General features: G+C 32.4%; 1 protein-coding gene and 1 long non-coding RNA gene across 6 annotated transcripts in view; both read right to left on the minus strand.

Moving 5' to 3' along the window:
• Positions 1-1919: 1919 nt before the first annotated feature.
• LOC308631433 lies at positions 1920-14002 on the minus strand. Its single transcript, XR_014018197.1, has 4 exons — positions 13727-14002; positions 7774-8046; positions 6898-7068; positions 1920-2577 (listed from the first exon to the last, which is right to left on the minus strand). It is a non-coding gene; the product is annotated as an uncharacterized lncRNA (long non-coding RNA).
• A 186-nt stretch (positions 14003-14188) lies between these two features.
• Positions 14189-19718, minus strand: part of LOC308631461 (arf-GAP with SH3 domain, ANK repeat and PH domain-containing protein 1-like) — a 56372-nt gene continuing 50842 nt past the window's right edge. For 2 of the 5 annotated variants that reach the window (XM_081262695.1, XM_081262694.1), the window contains exon 20: positions 14189-14659. In XM_081262695.1, coding sequence (XP_081118821.1) covers positions 14587-14659 — 73 coding nt within the window. In that variant the 3' untranslated portion in view covers positions 14189-14586. The remainder of the gene's footprint in view (positions 14660-19718) is intronic. The other 3 variants (XM_081262697.1, XM_081262698.1, XM_081262699.1) reach the window with 3 other exon arrangements.

Below are 19718 nucleotides of genomic sequence, written 5' to 3' on the forward strand. Positions count from 1 at the left end.
CAGGTCACCACTCAAGTTTCACAGCATTAGAGGAACATTGGATCAACAAATTAAGACTAAATCCAGAATGTAGCTTGTTTTGGCAAATAAAGTGTTTCTGTTGTTGTTTCCTTTTGCCATGCTGAGATTTGTCCTCAGGCTTCATATGTGCTATACACGTACTCTACCACTGAGCCTCACCCACTTACGCTGAAAATATAGTTTTATTGGAATGCCATCAGGCATTCAATTATTATATTTGCAGATTTTAGGCTATGACCACAGAGAACTTCTGGTCCACAAAGCCTAAAGTCTTCACGATGTGCTCCTCTAAAGAAATATTTGCAAATTCCATTGGTATTAATTTTAATATCACCAAATATATTGACATATTGATGGAACAGGGATCCCTATGTGCAATCTACCAGCAGCATTCAGGTTAACTTGAGAGTCAAATATTTGAGCATTTATCCACTGGTTATGAAAATTAAAATCTAATTATAAACTGAAGAAAAATCTATAGAACTACTACTGAAACACACCATTCAAAAATCAAAATCAAAGATATCATGAATAGCCCAGAAATGCTCAGGAACCATCCCAGATTAAAAAAAAACAACATAAGAAACAAGACCACTGGACACAGTGAATAATTGATATTAAAATTTCCCAAAATTGGATTTATTTTGGTTCAAAGACAATTGTTAAAATAACTGTCAAATTTTGAATAAGATTTGTAGAGTAGATATTCACAACATAGTTTACTTATTTTGATCATTGCACCATAGTTACAGAGATAATTTCTCATTTTTAGAAAATGTGAGATTTTTTTATTTACAAATAAAAAGACATTGTGTGCATCTTGCAAATGTTTCAGAGATAAAAACTGTTATGTACCTAGATTTATCTAGAAATGAAGAATAACATTTAGGGAATGTTTCTTATGAATTCCTTTCACTGCTGTCTTAAATCTTCTATAAATCTGAGATTATCAAAATAGAACATTTCTGAAAGAAAAATACATTTTTAAAATATTAACAATAAAATAAACCATGAATCTGTATAGGTATAATAAATGAACAAATTTAGTGGTGAATGATACACATTTATATTTATATTAATATTTATAGTCTCAAACTATCTTCACACAAATAATAATTACAAAGTAAAATCCTGCAAATACCACATTAATGACCAATATTAACATCAGCAGTAATGAGGATATTATAGGTCACATGATGTGATTCAAAGTGAACATCATAGAATTGATTTCTGTGGTACTCTTGCCAAAAACATGTAATCTAGCTCCAATCCATTTTAAGCACATTCTACAAGCTTTCCCTCTGAAAAATTCAAGGTCATGAAGGTTAAGAAAAGACTAAGGAATATTTAATTCAGAAGGCATCTATAAAATAAAACAATTAAGTTCATTTCATGTCTCTGAAGAAAATATTTTTTTTATAAAGAACAATATTAGGCTACTAGAAAAACATGAAAATAATCTGAGGATTAAGTGGTCCAAGGCATTATGATAGAATGTATAAGTGTTGATTTGAGAAACAGCATTTGCTTAATGTGTGTTTTTTTTTTTTTTTGCTTTTTTTCTTTATACAATCTTGGAAAATACTAGTGAAGTTGCAGGTTCTAATGCAAAGTACTTTTTCCCACTGAAGCATTTTAAAATGAATTGTTAACATATGCCATCTTTCATGATAGGTTTAGTATTTCCTACAAGTCAGAACATGCTAGATAACAATATAACCTTCATAATGAAACTGATACAATTAACAACTATGCTGTTACCTGTTAATATTTGAAAAATATACTCATAATAAATGAATGTTGAATTGTACTTATCTAGCATGTTCTGACTTGTACAAAATACTAAAAATATCATAAATGATAGCATATGTAAGCAATTCAATTTAAAATGCTTCAGCAGAAAAAAGTACTTTATATTAGAACCTGTAAATTTACTATTATTTCCCAAGATTGTATAAACAAAGAGAAAAGGAAAAAAAATAAAGATAAAACACTAAGCAAATATTCTTATTAGAAAAATTATTAAGTCAGTGCCTGAAATACAAATTTAAAGATGGCAGTATAATAATTGCAATACATTAATCCATTATTGAATATAGTAACCAGCATGTAAAAATAATGTTGCCTAATTCTCTGGACCCATATTCAGTGATATAATATAAATAATCCATCATTAATGTGATATTTAGATCTACCAAATTAGTGTTGACTTGGTTGCTGAATTGAGCTTAAATGCTAACATTTAGATAGTCTGAAAACACATCTAATAAAAACTGGTTTGCACTTGCACTTCAAATTTTCTTACAGATATAAATAATTTTCATATTTTGATAATTTCATTATATATGTTACACACATCCATTTCAATAAAGTATTTACATCATACATTTCATAAATAATGTAAATATTATATTAACAGTCTGAAAAACACAATATTAGCTTTCATTTTTTTTTCTTAAAATCTCTGTATATCCTTATGAAGTTTCCAGAAGTACATCTTGTCTTGTCTTATTAGTAATTCTTAAGGCAGAAGCTCCCATGGTCAGGATTCAAATTCTGCAGCAAGTGAAGAGAAAAAGAATTATATTTTTTCTCAAACATTTTATAAGTATAAATCAGTGAAGAAGTTTAGAACTTTTCATTGTTTATAAGAAGAAAAAAAGATATGTCCACAATACAAAATCACTATGGAATGCAGTATGCCCATATTTTCATACACAGTTGTCATTATGACTGAGTATCAGAGCTTTGGGTTTTCCACCCCTTATGCATATATTTGACAACCATATGCTAGGGTATTCTGGCAAGAACTGGGATGACAACATGGAGATGATAATGGACACCTCTCAACAGTCATATACAATAGCTTCAAAAGCAGACAATCAGGCAATTTCTATACAGAGTCATTGGCATTAGGACAAGGATAAAACAGGTTACTACTGGAACACTTAGAAGGGACTTCTGTCCCAAATTTGTGTTAGTGTTTGAGGTCCTTCAATGGAAGTGATACATGAGTTAACACCTGAAGTAAAAGGAGAAATTGTGAAACAAAGGGAAGAGGTGCATGCAGACACCGAGATGAGAAAGAACACTTGTGGAATCACAGTGGTCCAGTGTCACTAGAATCTAGAGCAAAGTGCCAATAAAGCAAGTGAGATGAGATAGCCTGAGTAACCTGACAAAAATCCAGTTGTTTGGATATTTTAATTTTTGGCTAAGAAACTTCATATTTTTATTGAGGCAAATGTAAACTAATGACAGAGTCATGACAGGGTATTTTAAACGTGTGACTGTTACTAAGTCAGTCTGGGATTTTGGCCATAAACCACAGAAAATGGGTGATGCCATTTTTTTCCCACAAAAGAATGTCAGTGTATAGGCTGACAGTTTCATAGTGGGGCAGAAGTGGGAAAAAAGCAGTTTCACACTTAAGGTCTTTAATTTGTTGATATTCAGAATTGGAAAAAATACATAGCTCTTTAATTGTAATTGACTTCAGAAGTTATGACCAGCAGTTTTTAACATTTGGCTCATTATAGATGTGCACTTGATGAGTTATGTGGTAAATACTTCCAACTCTTATATAAATATCACCATGTAGAGTGTTCTTTGTATAAAACTCTTCTCTTACTAATTCCCCAAATAGGGTCTAAAATATATTACTGAACATAGTAAGTATGTTGTAGTGATAACAATAAGGTGGTGTCTAATGCCTTTACACATTTGATGTGAAAACAAATGATTTTGACTGACAGAATTCCCATTCCTGTCTTTATGTTCTATTTTTAAAGAAAATTATTTTAAACAAAATTTTTACTGGTGCATTTGACTATATATAATAGAGGAATTGATTATGACATATTCACAGATGCACATAAAATAATTTGATCACTCTTCCTCTCTAGTAGTTTTTTCCTCTCCTTCTCCCTTCACCTTTGAAGGCATTCTGCAGTGATTACGGAGACATATCTTTGAAACGTGATGAAAGAGTTTAAAAAACACTCTTCTATTCAGGCTAGCATGATATGGCAAACTAATGTTCCACAAGGAAATGTAGAACTATTACATTAAGTTTTAAATAAACTAGCTTATGCATAAGTAAAAAAGAAACATCACTTTCTCTCAGAAATACATTGGAAAAAGAGTTGCCTCCCAAATCCCCTTTGCATTGTGTCTACATTCATACACAATTTCTCATTGTTTTGTAAATGGTAAATTATCTCATTTTTTTCTGGTAAGAACTAATAAGAACAACTTCTACTTGCATCCTGCATAACAACTAACTTTCATTCTCTTTTTGTAAATAGTCATCCAATTTCATGACTCTGAAGCACTTCAAACCTGATTCTCTCATTTTTTTCAGAAAGATATTCATGTAAGCTAAGAAACTGAAAAAAAACCATAAATCAGCTATTAAATTAAATTGTAATTTATATGTTAAAATTATTTCTTTCTGTCATAACTATTTAACTTCAGCATTGTTTTATAAAGCTTAGATTTGTTCTCCTGTGATTTTTTAGGTCAAAATGCCAAATAAAAGAATAAGGTTGAGGCCACATTTAACATAGATATGCATGGCTTTACTATGTGTTAAGAAGTTCATCAAAACACCATTGAAGCAGGGTGTGATGGCACATGCCTGTAATCACAGTGGCTTAAGAGGCTGAGACAGGACAGTCTTGAGTTCAAAGCTAGTTTCAGCAACCGTGAGGCCTAAGCAACTCACTGAGACCCTGTCTCTAAATAAAACATGAATAGGTTTGGGGATGTGGCTCAGTGGTCAAGTGTCCCTGAGTACAATCCCTGGTGCAAAGAAACAAACAGCCAAAAAAAAAAAATAAATAAATAAAATAAAATAAAACCATGAAAGCTCTAAACCAAGGTGCAATGAAAGCAAGATGGTATCTTTTATTTGTTCATTTTCAAGCAGATATTTCATTATTGTAATAATACCCCTGATAAAAAAAATTGTCAAATATTATAGAAATATCTTCAAATGGGTTCAAAATAGCTGGACATTGTTTTTCTTATTAGTTCTTAAAAATATAGCTCATCATTTTTGGACTAATATTTGACTCGCTCAAATGAAGTCTTAGTATGAAGGAAATCACCTGGTTGTACTGAAGGGCTCCTGCTATACAACCTAACCCTAACCCTAACCCAACCCAAGCCAGGGAGTTGGGGACAGCACTCAGTGTGGAATAGTGAAATGAATCTGATCAAATTTTTTTGTGAATCCATATGAAAATATCGCAGTGAATTTCACCTTCATGTATATTCATAATGCATAATTCAAAAAGAAACTTAAAAACTACAAATAAGTATAAGATCAGTAGAGCAGAAGAAAGAGAACACAGGGAGGAAGAAGGGGAGATAAAGTGGAAGTACTGGTCACTGAATTAGAGCACATTATATTTCATGCTTGTTTAATTATTTCAAAATTAACCTCAATATTATTTATGTCTAAATACACTTTCAAAATTTTCATCAAATAAAAGAATAATTTAAATTTTCCATAACAGTAAGTGGAAGGATTGTTGCTCAGTGGTAGAGTACTTGCCTACACATGTGAGGCACTGGGTTCAATCCTCAGCACCACATAAAATAAAGAAAATATATAACTAAAAAAAATATTTTAAAAAGAGAGTAGGTAGAAATTCTCCATATGTGGGCACAACACTAAAAGAACCAGAACAGAGACAGTGTATGCAATTATGGGTTTGTAATTTCTCTAAAGAAGTGTACATATTTCTAGGGGGCTTCAAACTTCCAATTAAAGCAATGTTGGTGGAAGAGAGACAGAAATCAGCGATGTATGACTTTGCAAGTAACAATGCTGCCTTCTTGAAAGACGCTCCTTGGAAGATTCTTGAGGATGCCATTAGAAATATGGATATTTTAAAGATAAATATAGCAGATGATGTATACCTTAGTTTATTTGACTACCAAAGCCATTTTACTATGTTGAAGTATATTAAATCATCATGGTTTCCTTAAACACACGCAACTAGAAAATTTTAGTAAAGCTAGAAAGATTCATATTTAGTGAACCAGTTCAAGGACTTAAAGAATGTTCCTTGAAGATATTGTCAAGCATTTATTACCATCATATGTATATTCTACCTATTACCTAGATAAATTAAGCATTTGACAATGAGACAATTCAGAGCAACAGCCACTGGTTCAGAACAAGATAGGTGAGTGGGTGATCAAGATAGATTAAAGCTGCTGCCTAGAAAGTTGGCCCATGAATTTGTTACCAGGGCTTCAGGAGACTGCCCATTCATTCTGTCATTCACAGGCCCCAACACTGATCATCAGAATATTTTTAACCACTTTGCAGGTTATACTTCCCATCATCACAAGTATGACAATGTAGAGAGGAAAAACTATATAGAACATTTTGTCTCTAGATACCATGTAAGGATAATATTTAAAAATTAAAATAAAAATCAGTTAATCTGTCAGGTGTCAGAATGTGCCCAGAGTGTAGTTATAGCAACACTGGACACTTAAGGTTTCAGTTATAATCTTTCAAAAATTGTGAAACTTGTTCATGTTTCCATGTAGAAGCAGTTTTGTCACAATATAACTATGTGAATCACAAAACTTCAAAAATACTTAACTAAAAGTCTAATAGACAGGGAAGAAAGCTTAATAGTTTACCTTCAGATGTAAAATGCAAAGGTGAGTGAAAGATAAATTTCCTAGACTAATATTTCAAGAGTACATTCATTTCCTAACATTACTTCCACAAATTATAGGGTCTAGTTCGCTTTTGCATGCTACCGATCTCATCAACCTGTCTCAAAGTTATGCAGTAGACACAAATTAAGGAGACTAAGTTGCTCTCTTTCAGTCTAGGTTTTGACATACTTGTGGAATCTGGATTGTTGTCTATGGAAGTGCCTATATTCTCTCAGTTGCATTTCTTAGAATTTTCAGTTCAGATTCCAGATGGCTAATTCTGAGTTCCATCTGACTTCTTATTGAAGTAAAATTAGTCTTTCTGAACTGCTCTGTAATTTCCAGAGCTGCTTCTTGTGTCTAAAGAACATAAAAAGAATATATTTTAAAAATAATTAGAACCCAAATAATTATTATGTAGTTATTTTATTTAGTTCTGAGTCAAAAATTCAGACAGCAATTTTAAATGTGAAGAAAAAAATATTAGACTGTAAACTTCTGTCATCAGTATCAATTACATTAAATCTGAACCAATAATAATTGAGTTCTTCCTCTCCCCCTCTCCCCCCCTCATTCCCTGCCCTCCTCCTCCTCCTTTCTACTGCGAATGGAACCCAGGGCGTTGCACAGGCTAGGCTATCTACCATTGATCTGTGCTCAAAGTAATGAATCATTCTCATGTTAGCACTCAGATCATCCGACAATTTAAAGAATAATAGAATCAATTCTAAATATGAAAGTTGAAAATTTTAACTTAACAATTCAAAAGTATATTTCTGCATCACATTGTTTTCTCCTCATAGTCTTACTTATGCCCACTATTATCAAATATCCAACAGTTATCTGATGAAAATTATTACTCAGATCAAATTAGCTGAAAGGATGATGTAAATTGTGGTATTTGAAGGGGCATCAAATGTCTTCCTTCTCTTAGAAATCTACACAACATCTTTCCTCAAGAGATATAGAATACACCTATGATACGTATATCCAAAATACAGTTTACAATGAAATGAATTAAAGCAAACTGCAGATAAGTAAGATAGCCTGTAAAATCAGAAATACTTGTTTTTGCTTCTCCTCTAAATCCCATCTTGCTCGATGTTCAATGTCACATTCCCACCGTACTCCTTGGCCTCGTTCTACTCGAGTGCTCCGTGTGTGCCTTGGAAAGTTTACTACATTTTCTTCCAACTTCTTTTGATTCCTTTCTATTTTTTCAAATGTATCTTGTATACTTTTTATAAAAAACAAGTTTTCCATAAAACAGTCATAGTTTGTTCTCAAATGTAAATGCTTTGAAGATGCATTTTTCATCTTTGCAGTGAGATCATCCATCTGCATGAATAAAAGAAGTATGAAAAAACACAATACGAAAATAAGATACTGAAAATATTCGACACAAACTCAAACAACAAATTTTACATAAATTCAATTGCAACAAAACATAATCTATACCAGCATTATGAAGAGTAGATAAAGTTTCGATAATAAGGTATATTAGCTTTTCAGTTGGTAAGGATTACACATCTATAAATCCCAATTCTGGCTACATAATAAATGTTGAGGAAATCTATATAGAAGATGATTTTTCCTATACTGAATTTAATATTGGTTTAAGTGAATTTAATTTTATATTTTGTCACTGAAATATAGTTAGAATAAAAGTCTTAACAGGCCAATCTACTAACAAAAAATATTGATTGATATCAAATAGTAATTTTGTTAAAACAACTATTAGGCATTAATATTTTCCATTCATTCTAGAATAGGTGTGGATATCAGATATTACTCTCACCTTGGGAGAATTTATATCTCAAGAAGATAATCACCATGCAAACACTGTTGGTGACAGAAAAGTCAGAGAAAGTGCATGAAAAATAAAAATTCATTTTATGTGATCTCTGAATAATCATGATCAAGTGAATAAAAACAGACAAGTCAGAAAGTACAGCATGAATAAGACAGAGATATGGTACAATCGGCACAATTCATGAAGACCACAAAGAGGCAGGGTAATAAAAGCATGTCCAAATATTAACTTGTAAATAGATGCCCCCAGTCATGTAGTACTGGAGTTGTCAAGAGGTGGAAGCATTTTTTGGTTTAGCAACTGATAACTGGCTAAGTGACATGGTCATAAAACAAAATTCTACTAGACAACAGAAAGAAATAAAATAGTGATGCTTGCTACAACACAGAGGATCCCTGAAAAAAGTATTCTAAGTCAATGAAACTGGTAAAAAACAAAAGACCTACTATTGTATAAATTCACTTGTATGAAATATCCATTACAGAGTAATTTTAGAGTTAGAACTATAAGCCAACTTCCAAACAAGATTTCCAAAAAGCAAAAGTTAATATCAAGAATCAGCAAATGGTGGCTGGTAGTTCAGTGGTAGAGTGCTTGCTTAGCATGTGTGCAGCTCTTGGTTTGATCCTCAGCACCGCACATGAATAAATAAAGATAATGTGTCCATCTACAAATAAAAATATTTTTTAAAAGCATCAATATGGGGCTGGGGCTGGGGCTGTAGCTCAGTGGTAGAGTGCTTGCCTTCCATGTGTGAGACATTGTGTTTGATTCTCACCACCACATAAAAATAAAGATATTGTGGTCTATGTACAACTGTTTTTTTTTTTTTTAAGATCAATAAATGGGTTGGTATCAAACTAAAAATCTTTTTCACAGCAAAGGAAACCATCACGAATTATGAACAGAGAACCTTCAAAATGTGAGAAAATCTTTGCCATGTGCACCTCAGATAGAACATTAATCACCAGGATGTACAAATAATTCAAATTTTTTAACACCAAAAGAACACCAACCAATAATCCAATCAATAAATGGGCAAAGGAACTGAAAAGGCACTTCCCAGAAGAACATATGCAAATGGTCAGAAAATATCTGAAAAAAATTCAATTAGAGAAATGCAAATGCCACACTGAGATTCCATCTCACTCGGGTCAGGATGGCAACTGAAAAGAATAAAATAATGATAGATGTTGGTGGCAGTGTGGGGAAAATGTTCACTTACACATTGCTGATGGGACTGCAAATTGATGCAATCACTCTGGAAAGCAGTATGGAGAGTCCTCAGAAATCTTGGAATGTAACCGCCATTTGACCCACTTATCCCACTCCTCGACTTACACACAAAATCCTTAAAATCATCATACTACAGTGACACAGCCACAACAATGTCTAAAGTGGCTCAAATCACAATATTGAAGCTATGAAACCTTCAATAGATGAACAGATTTAAAAAATGTGTCATGTACACAGGATGGAATATTAATAAGCTGTGAGAAAGAATGAAATTATGGCATTTGCCAGTAAATGGATGGAAATGGAGATTATCATCCTAAGTGAAATAAGCCAATCCTCCAAATCCAAAGGCTGGAAGTTCTCTTTCATAAGTGAATGCTAACACACAGTAAGGAATGTGGGTAAAAAGAATAGAAGTTCATTGAATTAAGACAAAAGGAATGGGAATGAAAATGGAAACAGAAAAGACAGTAGAATAAATCTGAAACAACTTTCCTATATTCACATGTGAATACATGACCAGTGTAACTCCACATTATGTACAAATATAAAAATGTGAAGTTATAATCTATGATGTAAATATTCAAATACAGTCTACTGTCATATATATCTAAAAAGAACAATAAAGAAACAGCGTACTACAGGGACATAGCCACATCAATGTTTATCACAGCACAATTCACAATAGCTAGACTGTGGAGCCAACCTAGATGCCCTTCAATGGATGAATGGATAAAAACATGTGGCATATATACTCAATGGAATATTACTCAGCACTAAAAATAATGAGACCATGGCATTTGCAGGGAAATGAATGGCATTAGAGCAGATTATGCTAAGTGAAGTTAACGAATCCCAAGAAAAACAAATGCCGAGTGTCTTCTCTGATATAAGGGGGGTGACTCAAAATGGGGAAGAGAGGAAGAGCATGGGAAGAAGATTACCTCTACACAGGGAAGAGGGGTGGGAGGGAAAAGGAGGGAGAAAGGGAATTGCATGGATGGTGGAAGGAGACCTTCATTTTTATACAAAATACATGTATGAAGATGTGAGAAAAAAATAATAGTGTTACCTTAGATTAGGTAGAGAGAAGTGATGGGAAGGGAGGGGAAGGCTGGGGAGATAGGAAGGATAGTAGAATAAAACGGACATTATTATTACCATGTGTATATATGTGAATGCATGACCAATGTGATTCTGCAACCTGTATACTCAGAAAAATGAGATATTTTATCCCATGTGATTCAAATGTATGATATGTCAAGGTCATTGTACTGTCATGGGTAACTAATTAAAACAAATTTAAAAATCACATAAAAATAAAATAGAGTCTTGACTAAAGTTAATAAATAAATAAATAAAAAGTACTATTGTTTACATTTGTAAATTACTAAAATAATATATTGGTAGTTTTCTAGGACTTTGGACGTGTAGGGATTAGAAAACTGACAGCTAAGAGGTTCCAGGTTTCTTTTCAAGAACATGAAAATGTTCTAAAATTGACTGTGTAAATGGTTACATACATAACTCTGTTAATGTACTAAGAGACGCTGTATTTTACATGTTATATGGGTGAATTCGATGTCAGGTGCATTACATATATCATAAAAATGCCTTTTAAGAGATGTACTGAAAAAAAACTTAGCTAACATTTTTCATTGTCTAGTTTGGATAACAGTCCAGACATAATACAAATATTTATATACTTCATAATGTATCTAAATAAATGAAAAAATAAAGAAATAGCCTAAGTTTTTCAATAATTAAACTAAAACCTAAACATATCTGTATTTTGAGAAAACCATAAAAAAATTTGTACACATTTTTAAAGTCAATTTAGTAATTACTTGCAGATTTTGAATAGATGCACAAAAATGAAGTAAAAATAACAATTTTTCCTGAAACATTATATTAAATAGTACCTCTATTTAGTTTTCCTTGTTGTACCATGGAAGTAGAGACAGCATGAAAAGCTGCTGGGTTATAGAAAAAAGTCTCAGCTTTCCTCAGACTAGATATTTTAATGAAAGATGCTGATTTTGTAAGAGAAAAATTCTAAAAGAAAATTTTAAGTGTAAGAAATAAGTGCAGTATAAAGATCCCCAAATATAATAAAATCAATTATAATGAAAATATAAAGAAAGCTGTTCATTGAAATTAGTATCCCAGAATAACTTTTATTACTTAAGCAGGTGTTGATTTACAGATGACATGTTCAATTTTCTACATACATGACTTGTCATTTGTCTTAGTTTCTTCATTAAATCCTGTCTTTATATTTTAAATTTATGTGAAAATGTGCTAAATCTTCTAGAGAAGCCTCTGATACATGTTGTAGTTTCAGGGTACCAGCTGGCTGTTTTTCAAGATGTCTCGCAACTACCTGATATTTCTGTTAATGATTTTGTTACTCAGCTCACTTTAAAAATTTATTATTATTATTGTTATTGTTATCATTATTACTATTGTTATTATTATTATTATTATATAATGATGTTTACTCTGAAAAATTATCACTACATACAACAGTAAGCTGCTGTTTATTTCTGAATTCCCTTAAGAAAATAGAAGATTGTGTACTCCTGCTTAGTCACTATCACATTCCTTACACAACAGGGTGAGCCCTGTATCTCTACATACTGCCCTTGATAAAGTTGCAATGTTTAACAAACTACTGAAATCTCAATCAAAAATGGTTACACAGGTCTCATTGGTAGTGGTGAATTCTACAGAGGTTATTATCCCTCTCTTATTAGAGACTCAAGTTAATACTCCACATCCTCACATCTTTAAAGCTTTGCTAAAATAATTCCAATATACTTTCACAAAGAATAAAGGAGATGCTAGGTAACCTGGTCTCCACCTCACTGGTCTTCACACCACTCCTGCTTTACATAAACCCTGCCACCCTCATTAGTCTAGACACGGGGGTTCAGTGCCAAATTAATGAATTTTAGATGGCTACAATTATCTTTGTCACCATATAATAGGAATTAGGCTATGAAATGAAGAAAACTATTAGCAAGTTATCATGAATATATGCATCAAATTACAGATGAAATCAACTGTGGTTTTGCTGCAATTCATCACATTAGTCCCAATTTATGATAATGACAAATAGATGCTTTTAAAGAGGTGGACAAGACATGAATGAAAACAAAAAAAAAATATCAGGACAGTTTTTTTTCAGATTTATGATAAACTTAAATGACTAAAAATAAATTTACCAACTAGAAATATACAAAACTATACTGAAGAAAGTCTATTACAAAATACAGCATCTACATTTCAGTTCAACTGTAAAATCTGGAATGAACTGTAAAAGTAACTAATTTATTTGAAACTAGGTATGAGCATTTCCATTATGTGTTTCATTGTGATCTTCAAGTATAGCAACAAGAAGACATTAAAATTGTTATTCAGTAATGGGATGTAGCTCATTGGTAGAACATGTGTTTAGCATGTGCAAACTTTGGGTTGAATTAATAGCACCAAAATTAGACATTGTTTCAGCATTATTGAGACCATATTACTAATGTCAGCATATAAACCTACAAAAAAATCTTAACCTCTTAAATTTTTATAAGAAACAATTTCTTAAATTGAAGGGTCAGGCCCAAGTTTTAAAAATTTCCTCCTTTTTAAATACTAAAATCCATTTTAACTAAGTCTTTTGTGTTTAGTTGACACATGAGTACCTATAGTTATTTTAAAATATGTACACAGTGTGTAAGAATCAGAGCAGGGAAATTGGAATACTCAGCACTTCAAACACAGATTGGTTGTGCTGCAAATGAGGTCTAAGTTATTTTTGCTGGACAACAGGTTGTAGTTCTGTGTTGATACAGAAACACATTCATAATATCTACATTTTTATATTCATCAAGATTCAACATTTAGCCATAAGCAGGTATCACTTTGAGTATTCCTTTGAAGACTCTTTATAAAGATATCTTGCTTGATACTTACTTCTTCTGCTTTCTCCTCTCCATATTGATCCAGTTGTTCTTTTAAATGATTAGTTTCATTGATTAATTCCAAATATTTGTTTTCCAGCATGAGACGATATCTGTCATTCCGAGCTTGAAGTTTTTTTATAACATCATAAAATTGGGTTTGGACATTAATAATTCCATCTATTTTATTTTCACCTTTGTTCTGATAGTCATGCAATTGGTCTTCATGCAATGTAGTTTCTCTTTGTAGTTCAGATACCTTCTCTTTAGAAGCTTCCTGCTTTCTGAGGTATTCATTCATTTTTCTTTCTTCATTTTGATACCTGTGTTCCGTCTCCTTCGGTTGGCACTGTCTTTGTTTTAGGTGTCTGTTTACTTGATCTGTAGCCAAAGTCATTACTCTTGTCTGATGCAGCTCGTTTTCTAGGTCACTTGTTTTTACCTCAAACTTTGGAACCTGTTGGGAAGGAATCTCACTACTACCGTTTAGGTTAGATACATCAATATTCTTTTTTTCCTGTGAACTAAAGTCTTTATCTCTGCCTCTCTGGAAAGCAAGTTTTACATTTCTTTTTGGTGTTGGACTTTCACCTTGATGGGGTGGAGCAGGACCAGATCTGGCAGAGTGAGATTTGACATCTGTTTCTGGTCTTTCTGTGCTTTGTTTTTCACTCTCAGGTGTGAAATTTTGCAATGTATTCTCAACTTTCCAAATACCCAACTGTTCATTGTCCTGAAATATTTCCATAAGTGTTTCCTCATTCAATTTTTGTGTCCATGGAAGGCTGGTATTCTTTTCTCTTAAAATTTCAGTATTCTCAAAGCACTTCTTTTCCTGGTTCTGATATTTTACTGTGTCCATTCCCAGTCTCTTCATAGAGACCTCATCCTTCTTCTTGTGATATTTATGCAATAGCTTGTTCTCTGTCCCATCACTAGGAGAAACCTAAATAAAACCAAGGATACATTTAGCTAGCACTCAATAAAATGATGTTTCATAATTTTCACTGAAATTAAAGAAAAATCTGTTTATTTATATGGTGAAAGGGTTTCAATAAATAGATACCCACAGAAGAAAAATTAGATGTAAACTTCTGAGCTTATCAAAATATAAATTCCCAAGAGTTCACAAGTTAATTCAAAAAGATGGATCTATGGGAGTAAAAGAAAATTATAACTTAAAGAATGTAGGAACTGCCAGGTTCAGGGGCTCATGCTTGTAATACCAGTGTCTCAGGATACTGAGGCAGGAGAATCACAGGTTCAATGCCAGTCTTCAGAAATTCAGTGACACCCTGACTCATTCATACATAAATAAATAAATAAATAAATGGCTGGGATGCATCTCAGTGGTTGAGCACCCTGGTTCAATTCCTGGTTATAAAAAAAGAAAAAAATTAAAGATTGAAAAAATCTGCATTATACCAGAATGAAAGAATAGATTAAGTGATTAGTTAGTTTGCCAATGTAAAAAAAATAACTTTGCAGAAGAGAAGCAACAGAGAAAACCCCACACATATAGTTATCTAATACTAGACAAACACACTATAAAACATGCATTGGGGAAAGGATAGGTTCCTCAGCCAATTGTGCTGGGAAAACTGAAAACCCATATGTCGTAGGAGAAATTTAACCCCTATTTCTCAAAAACAACGTGGATCAAGGACCTAGATAATAGATAAAAGACCCTATTACAAGACTATACAGGCCCAGCGCTCCATCTTGTCAGTGTAGGAACTGAATTCCTCAAAAAGACACTTAAAGCACAAGAAGTAAAATAAAGAATCAATAAATGGGGTGGTATCTTTACAGCAAAGGAAACCATCAAGAATGTGAGTAGACAGCATATAGAATGGGAGAAAATCTTTGTCACTGACATGTCAGATAGAGCATTAATCTCCAGAATATATAAACAACTCAAAAAATAACTCACAAACAAAAAATAACCCAATCAATAAATGAACAAAAAACTGAGCAAGCACTTCAAAGAAAAATATGTACAAACAGTTAACAAGTATATGAAAAAAATGTTCAACATCTTTAGCGATTAGAAAAATGAAAATTAAAACTACACTGAGATATAAAGAATGCAAGTAACAATAAATGTTGGTGAGAATGTGGGGAAAAGATTGACTCATACATTGCACCAAGCAATTTTTCAGGAAAGCAGTATATAGATTTCTCACAAAACCTGGAATGGAACGACCATTTGACCCAGTTATTCTGCTCCTCAGTGTATACTCCAATGACACTATAGTGACACAGCCACATAAATATTTATAGCAGCTCTTCACAAAAGTTAAGCTGTGGAACCAACCTAGGTGCCTTTCAACACATGGAAGGATAAAGACAATGTGTCATATATACACAATGGATTCAGCCATGAAGAATGAAATTATGGCATTTGCTGGCAAATGAATGGAACTGGACACTGTCATGCCAAGTGAAATAATCCAGCCCTCCAAATCCAAAGTCTGAATATTCTCCTTAACATGTAGTTGGTAACACACATAAGGGTGGAGGATAAAAGAATAGAAGTTTGTTGGTTAGACAAAAGTGAATAAAGGGTTGAGAGGGGAGGGGAATATAGTAGAATGAATCTGACATTACATTCCTATGTTCACATATGAATACATGACCAGAAAAACTCTACATAGAAGAAGTTATATGCTATGTATGTGTAATACACCAAAAGAACTCTATTGTAATGTATACCTAAAAACAATAAATAAAAATTAGAATTCACTACTTCTATGTTGATCCACTTTTAGGATCGTATGATCTACCCTTTAAACAGTTAAAAATTCCAAATATTTTATTATGTACCTATCTGTTGGGATGGCTTCAGTGGCAAATAAAAGAACACTTAACTTTAAGAAGAATAAGTTTGCAATCTGACACCTCATGTATTCAACCAGACCATAGTAAGAGCCTTAGCTCTACATCTACTGAGACATAACAAAAGTTCTCCAAGGTCTTTTCCTAAAAATATTCCTAGCATATTCTGTTTTCTAACATTTTGTAGCTGTGAATGAGAATTGCATCTATACATAAATTATAAATGTAGGAACAGCATTAAACACATGATCTATATCAATGAACAATGTATCACAATTCTGAAAAGGAGCACAAGGCTAAAAACATAGGCAAATTGCACGATTTTTCTCGAAGTCTTTTGTCTCTGCTTCTAGTGCTCATCCACAAAGCCAGTTACTTCTGTCCTATGAATGGATAAACACCAAAGAAGGCCTGTGTTTCAAAATACAAATGACAAATAAGGCAAAATGTGTAAGGCTCTACTCAGAAAATCCTGAGATTTCTACTCAGTAACATTTGTTTCATCTCAGTGAACATTGAAACATGAGTCAATATAAAATAAAGGAAATAAACAGATCTTATGTATTAGGAACAAATACTTACCAGTAATTTATTTCTAAGAACGTACTATGGTATGCCATTTTTTCCAAAGGTGTTTTGTACTGAAGTAGGAGATTACTTGAAGCAAAGTGTTTGTTTCTCTTCTTAAAAGTGAGAAAATGATTTACAAAACCAGAGTATTTGCTGGCCCCACTTTTCCTCCTTACTTAACAGTGGGAGTAGTAATGCACATTAATACAACAAGAGAGCAAAGTCACTTCCCCAAACTAGAAGATCTACTATTAGAAGCAAGGGTTTTGAGATCATAGAAAAATCAACTATTCCTCTGGAAAATATTAAAAGTCTTTTCTCTTTATAAGGCTACTCTGAAAGTCATGGATGGGACTGCTGCGGAGAAATACAGTTGAATTAAGAACATTACTTAATTCAATGGGACAAAAACTGCACCCCTCACCTCCAAAATATGTACATTATGGTTATAAATATATGGATTTAAAACCCTCTATACTTTCCCATAATTAATAGATTTACTGTTTAACTATGTTACACACACTCACTCTCTCTCTCTCTCAATCATTTGAAAACAGAAGAAAATAATTCAGGAAACATTTCCTTTCTGCACGTCTATCTCTTTTTGTTTCCAAAAATGTGTTACTGAAATTTCATATTGTAAATTCTGGCATTATGGTCTCATGGAAATCGTCTGTAGGTTTCATTTTGTTCTGCTAAAATCTACAAATTTATTTCAGCAAGGTTTTGGCTGTATATCAGCAGGTGACAGAAGTCTAAAAGATTAATTTAAGAGTGGGACCTTCAAGATTAAAAAATAATTCCAAAAGGTAGATTTATTCTTCATGAGTAAATGTCTTACATTTCACCTGCACAAATGACAGATAAATTTGGGTGAGTGAAAACATTTCTTGGGGTGGGGATGTGGCTCAAGTGGTAGTGCGCTCGCCTGGCATGCGTGCAGCCCAGGTTCGATCCTCAGCACCACATACAGACAAAGATGTTGTGTCCGCCAAAAACTAAAAAATAAATATTAAAACTCTCTCTATCTTTACAAAAATTTAAAAATTAAAAAAAAATTTCTTAAATGCAGACAGAAATGTAATTGTGAAACACTTTAAAAAAATGATTTAAATAGGTGCATAGATATTTAGTTTGTATTTTAACATAAAACACCTAAATTTGTATTTATGTCAGTGATTAAACTAAACTTCTTCATTCAGAAAACAAATGCTGAACAACTACCAGATGCTAAGTTTTGCTGTAACTAGTTTTGTCATAAATATCATCATTTAATTTTAGAGTCAGATAACATTGTGTTTTTTTTTTTCTGGTTTGTCAGATCTTTTTTTAATTTTTTTTATTGCCAAATAACGAACATTGTGTTTTAAATCAAAATAATAGTTCACACCCCACATACCCATGCTTTGGGAAACAGCAGACTGCATATAAATGGAGGTCCTAGAAGTCTGTGTTTCCTGGCATTGTGGGAGATGTCTGAAGTGTGTGGAAGTACACACACATGATGACTGCATGTTGGTGAAATTGCCAAACAGCACATTCCTCAGACCACATTGCCATCATTAAGTGAAACATGGCCACATACTATAAGTTAAAGGGATTTTATAAATAATTCAAATGAAATACAGTAAAAATTTGAAACTTTACTGAACGTTCATTTACCTGATTAAAATGATTTCTTGCAGTCTCCAATTCTGTATCTATTGTACAAACAGAGATTTCAGCTTGCTTTCTCACTTGATCCTCTTTGTTAAATTCTGTTTCTTTTTCTTCTAATGGGTTCTTATTTTTTTCATGTAACATATCATCATTTTTTCTATTCACTTCATCTTCTTTTAAGGTATATCTGAAGTTAATATGGATGCCTTTTAATTGATTTTTGCCAAAACCCAAACATGTCTTTTTATGTTCTGGCTCTTTGTATGCTGATTTAGTATCTTAATAAAAATTTTATGTTCTCTGAAGCTTTTCTAGTTTAACATTTTAAATTTCTCCTTTAATCTTGTGTAAAACATACATAACTGAAAGTCAATAATAAAAGACTGTTTTGTTATTTGATAAGTTTCTGTTACTAGCAAATCTTTTAGATACCACAGAAAAGTAAATTAGAAATGATTTGGTAAATTGACAAGTTTAAGGTAATTTTTTTTGCACAATCATAGGTCCTCCCCAGTTAAAAAGATAATTTCATGTCAAATAAGTTTTAAAGACATTGTTTATATACAAACTTATGAATTCAGTAGTAACATCATTTATCTTCATAAAATATGTCAGGTATACCTATAACTGGCTTACAGTGTAACAGCATATTCAGACATTCTTTTTTCAATATGTGTCTTTTGGGGCTGGGGCTGTAGCACAGTGGTAGAGTGTTTGCCTAGCATGAGTAAGGTGCTGGGTTCGATCCTTAGCACCACATATAAATAAAATAAAGATATAAAAAATATGTATCTTTTGTACTACTATAACCCCGAACTGGGATAAATAATCTAATACCTGTTATTATACTTTTTATGTTTCTTTTATGGTAACACTCTCAACTTACCTTTTTGATCATTATGTATTTTACAAAAAACTCAAAATCCATTTTTGAACAA

The sequence above is a fragment of the Spermophilus citellus genome (assembly GCF_964194105.1).
Source record: "Spermophilus citellus genome assembly, chromosome: 12".
Lineage (NCBI taxonomy): Eukaryota > Metazoa > Chordata > Mammalia > Rodentia > Sciuridae > Spermophilus > Spermophilus citellus.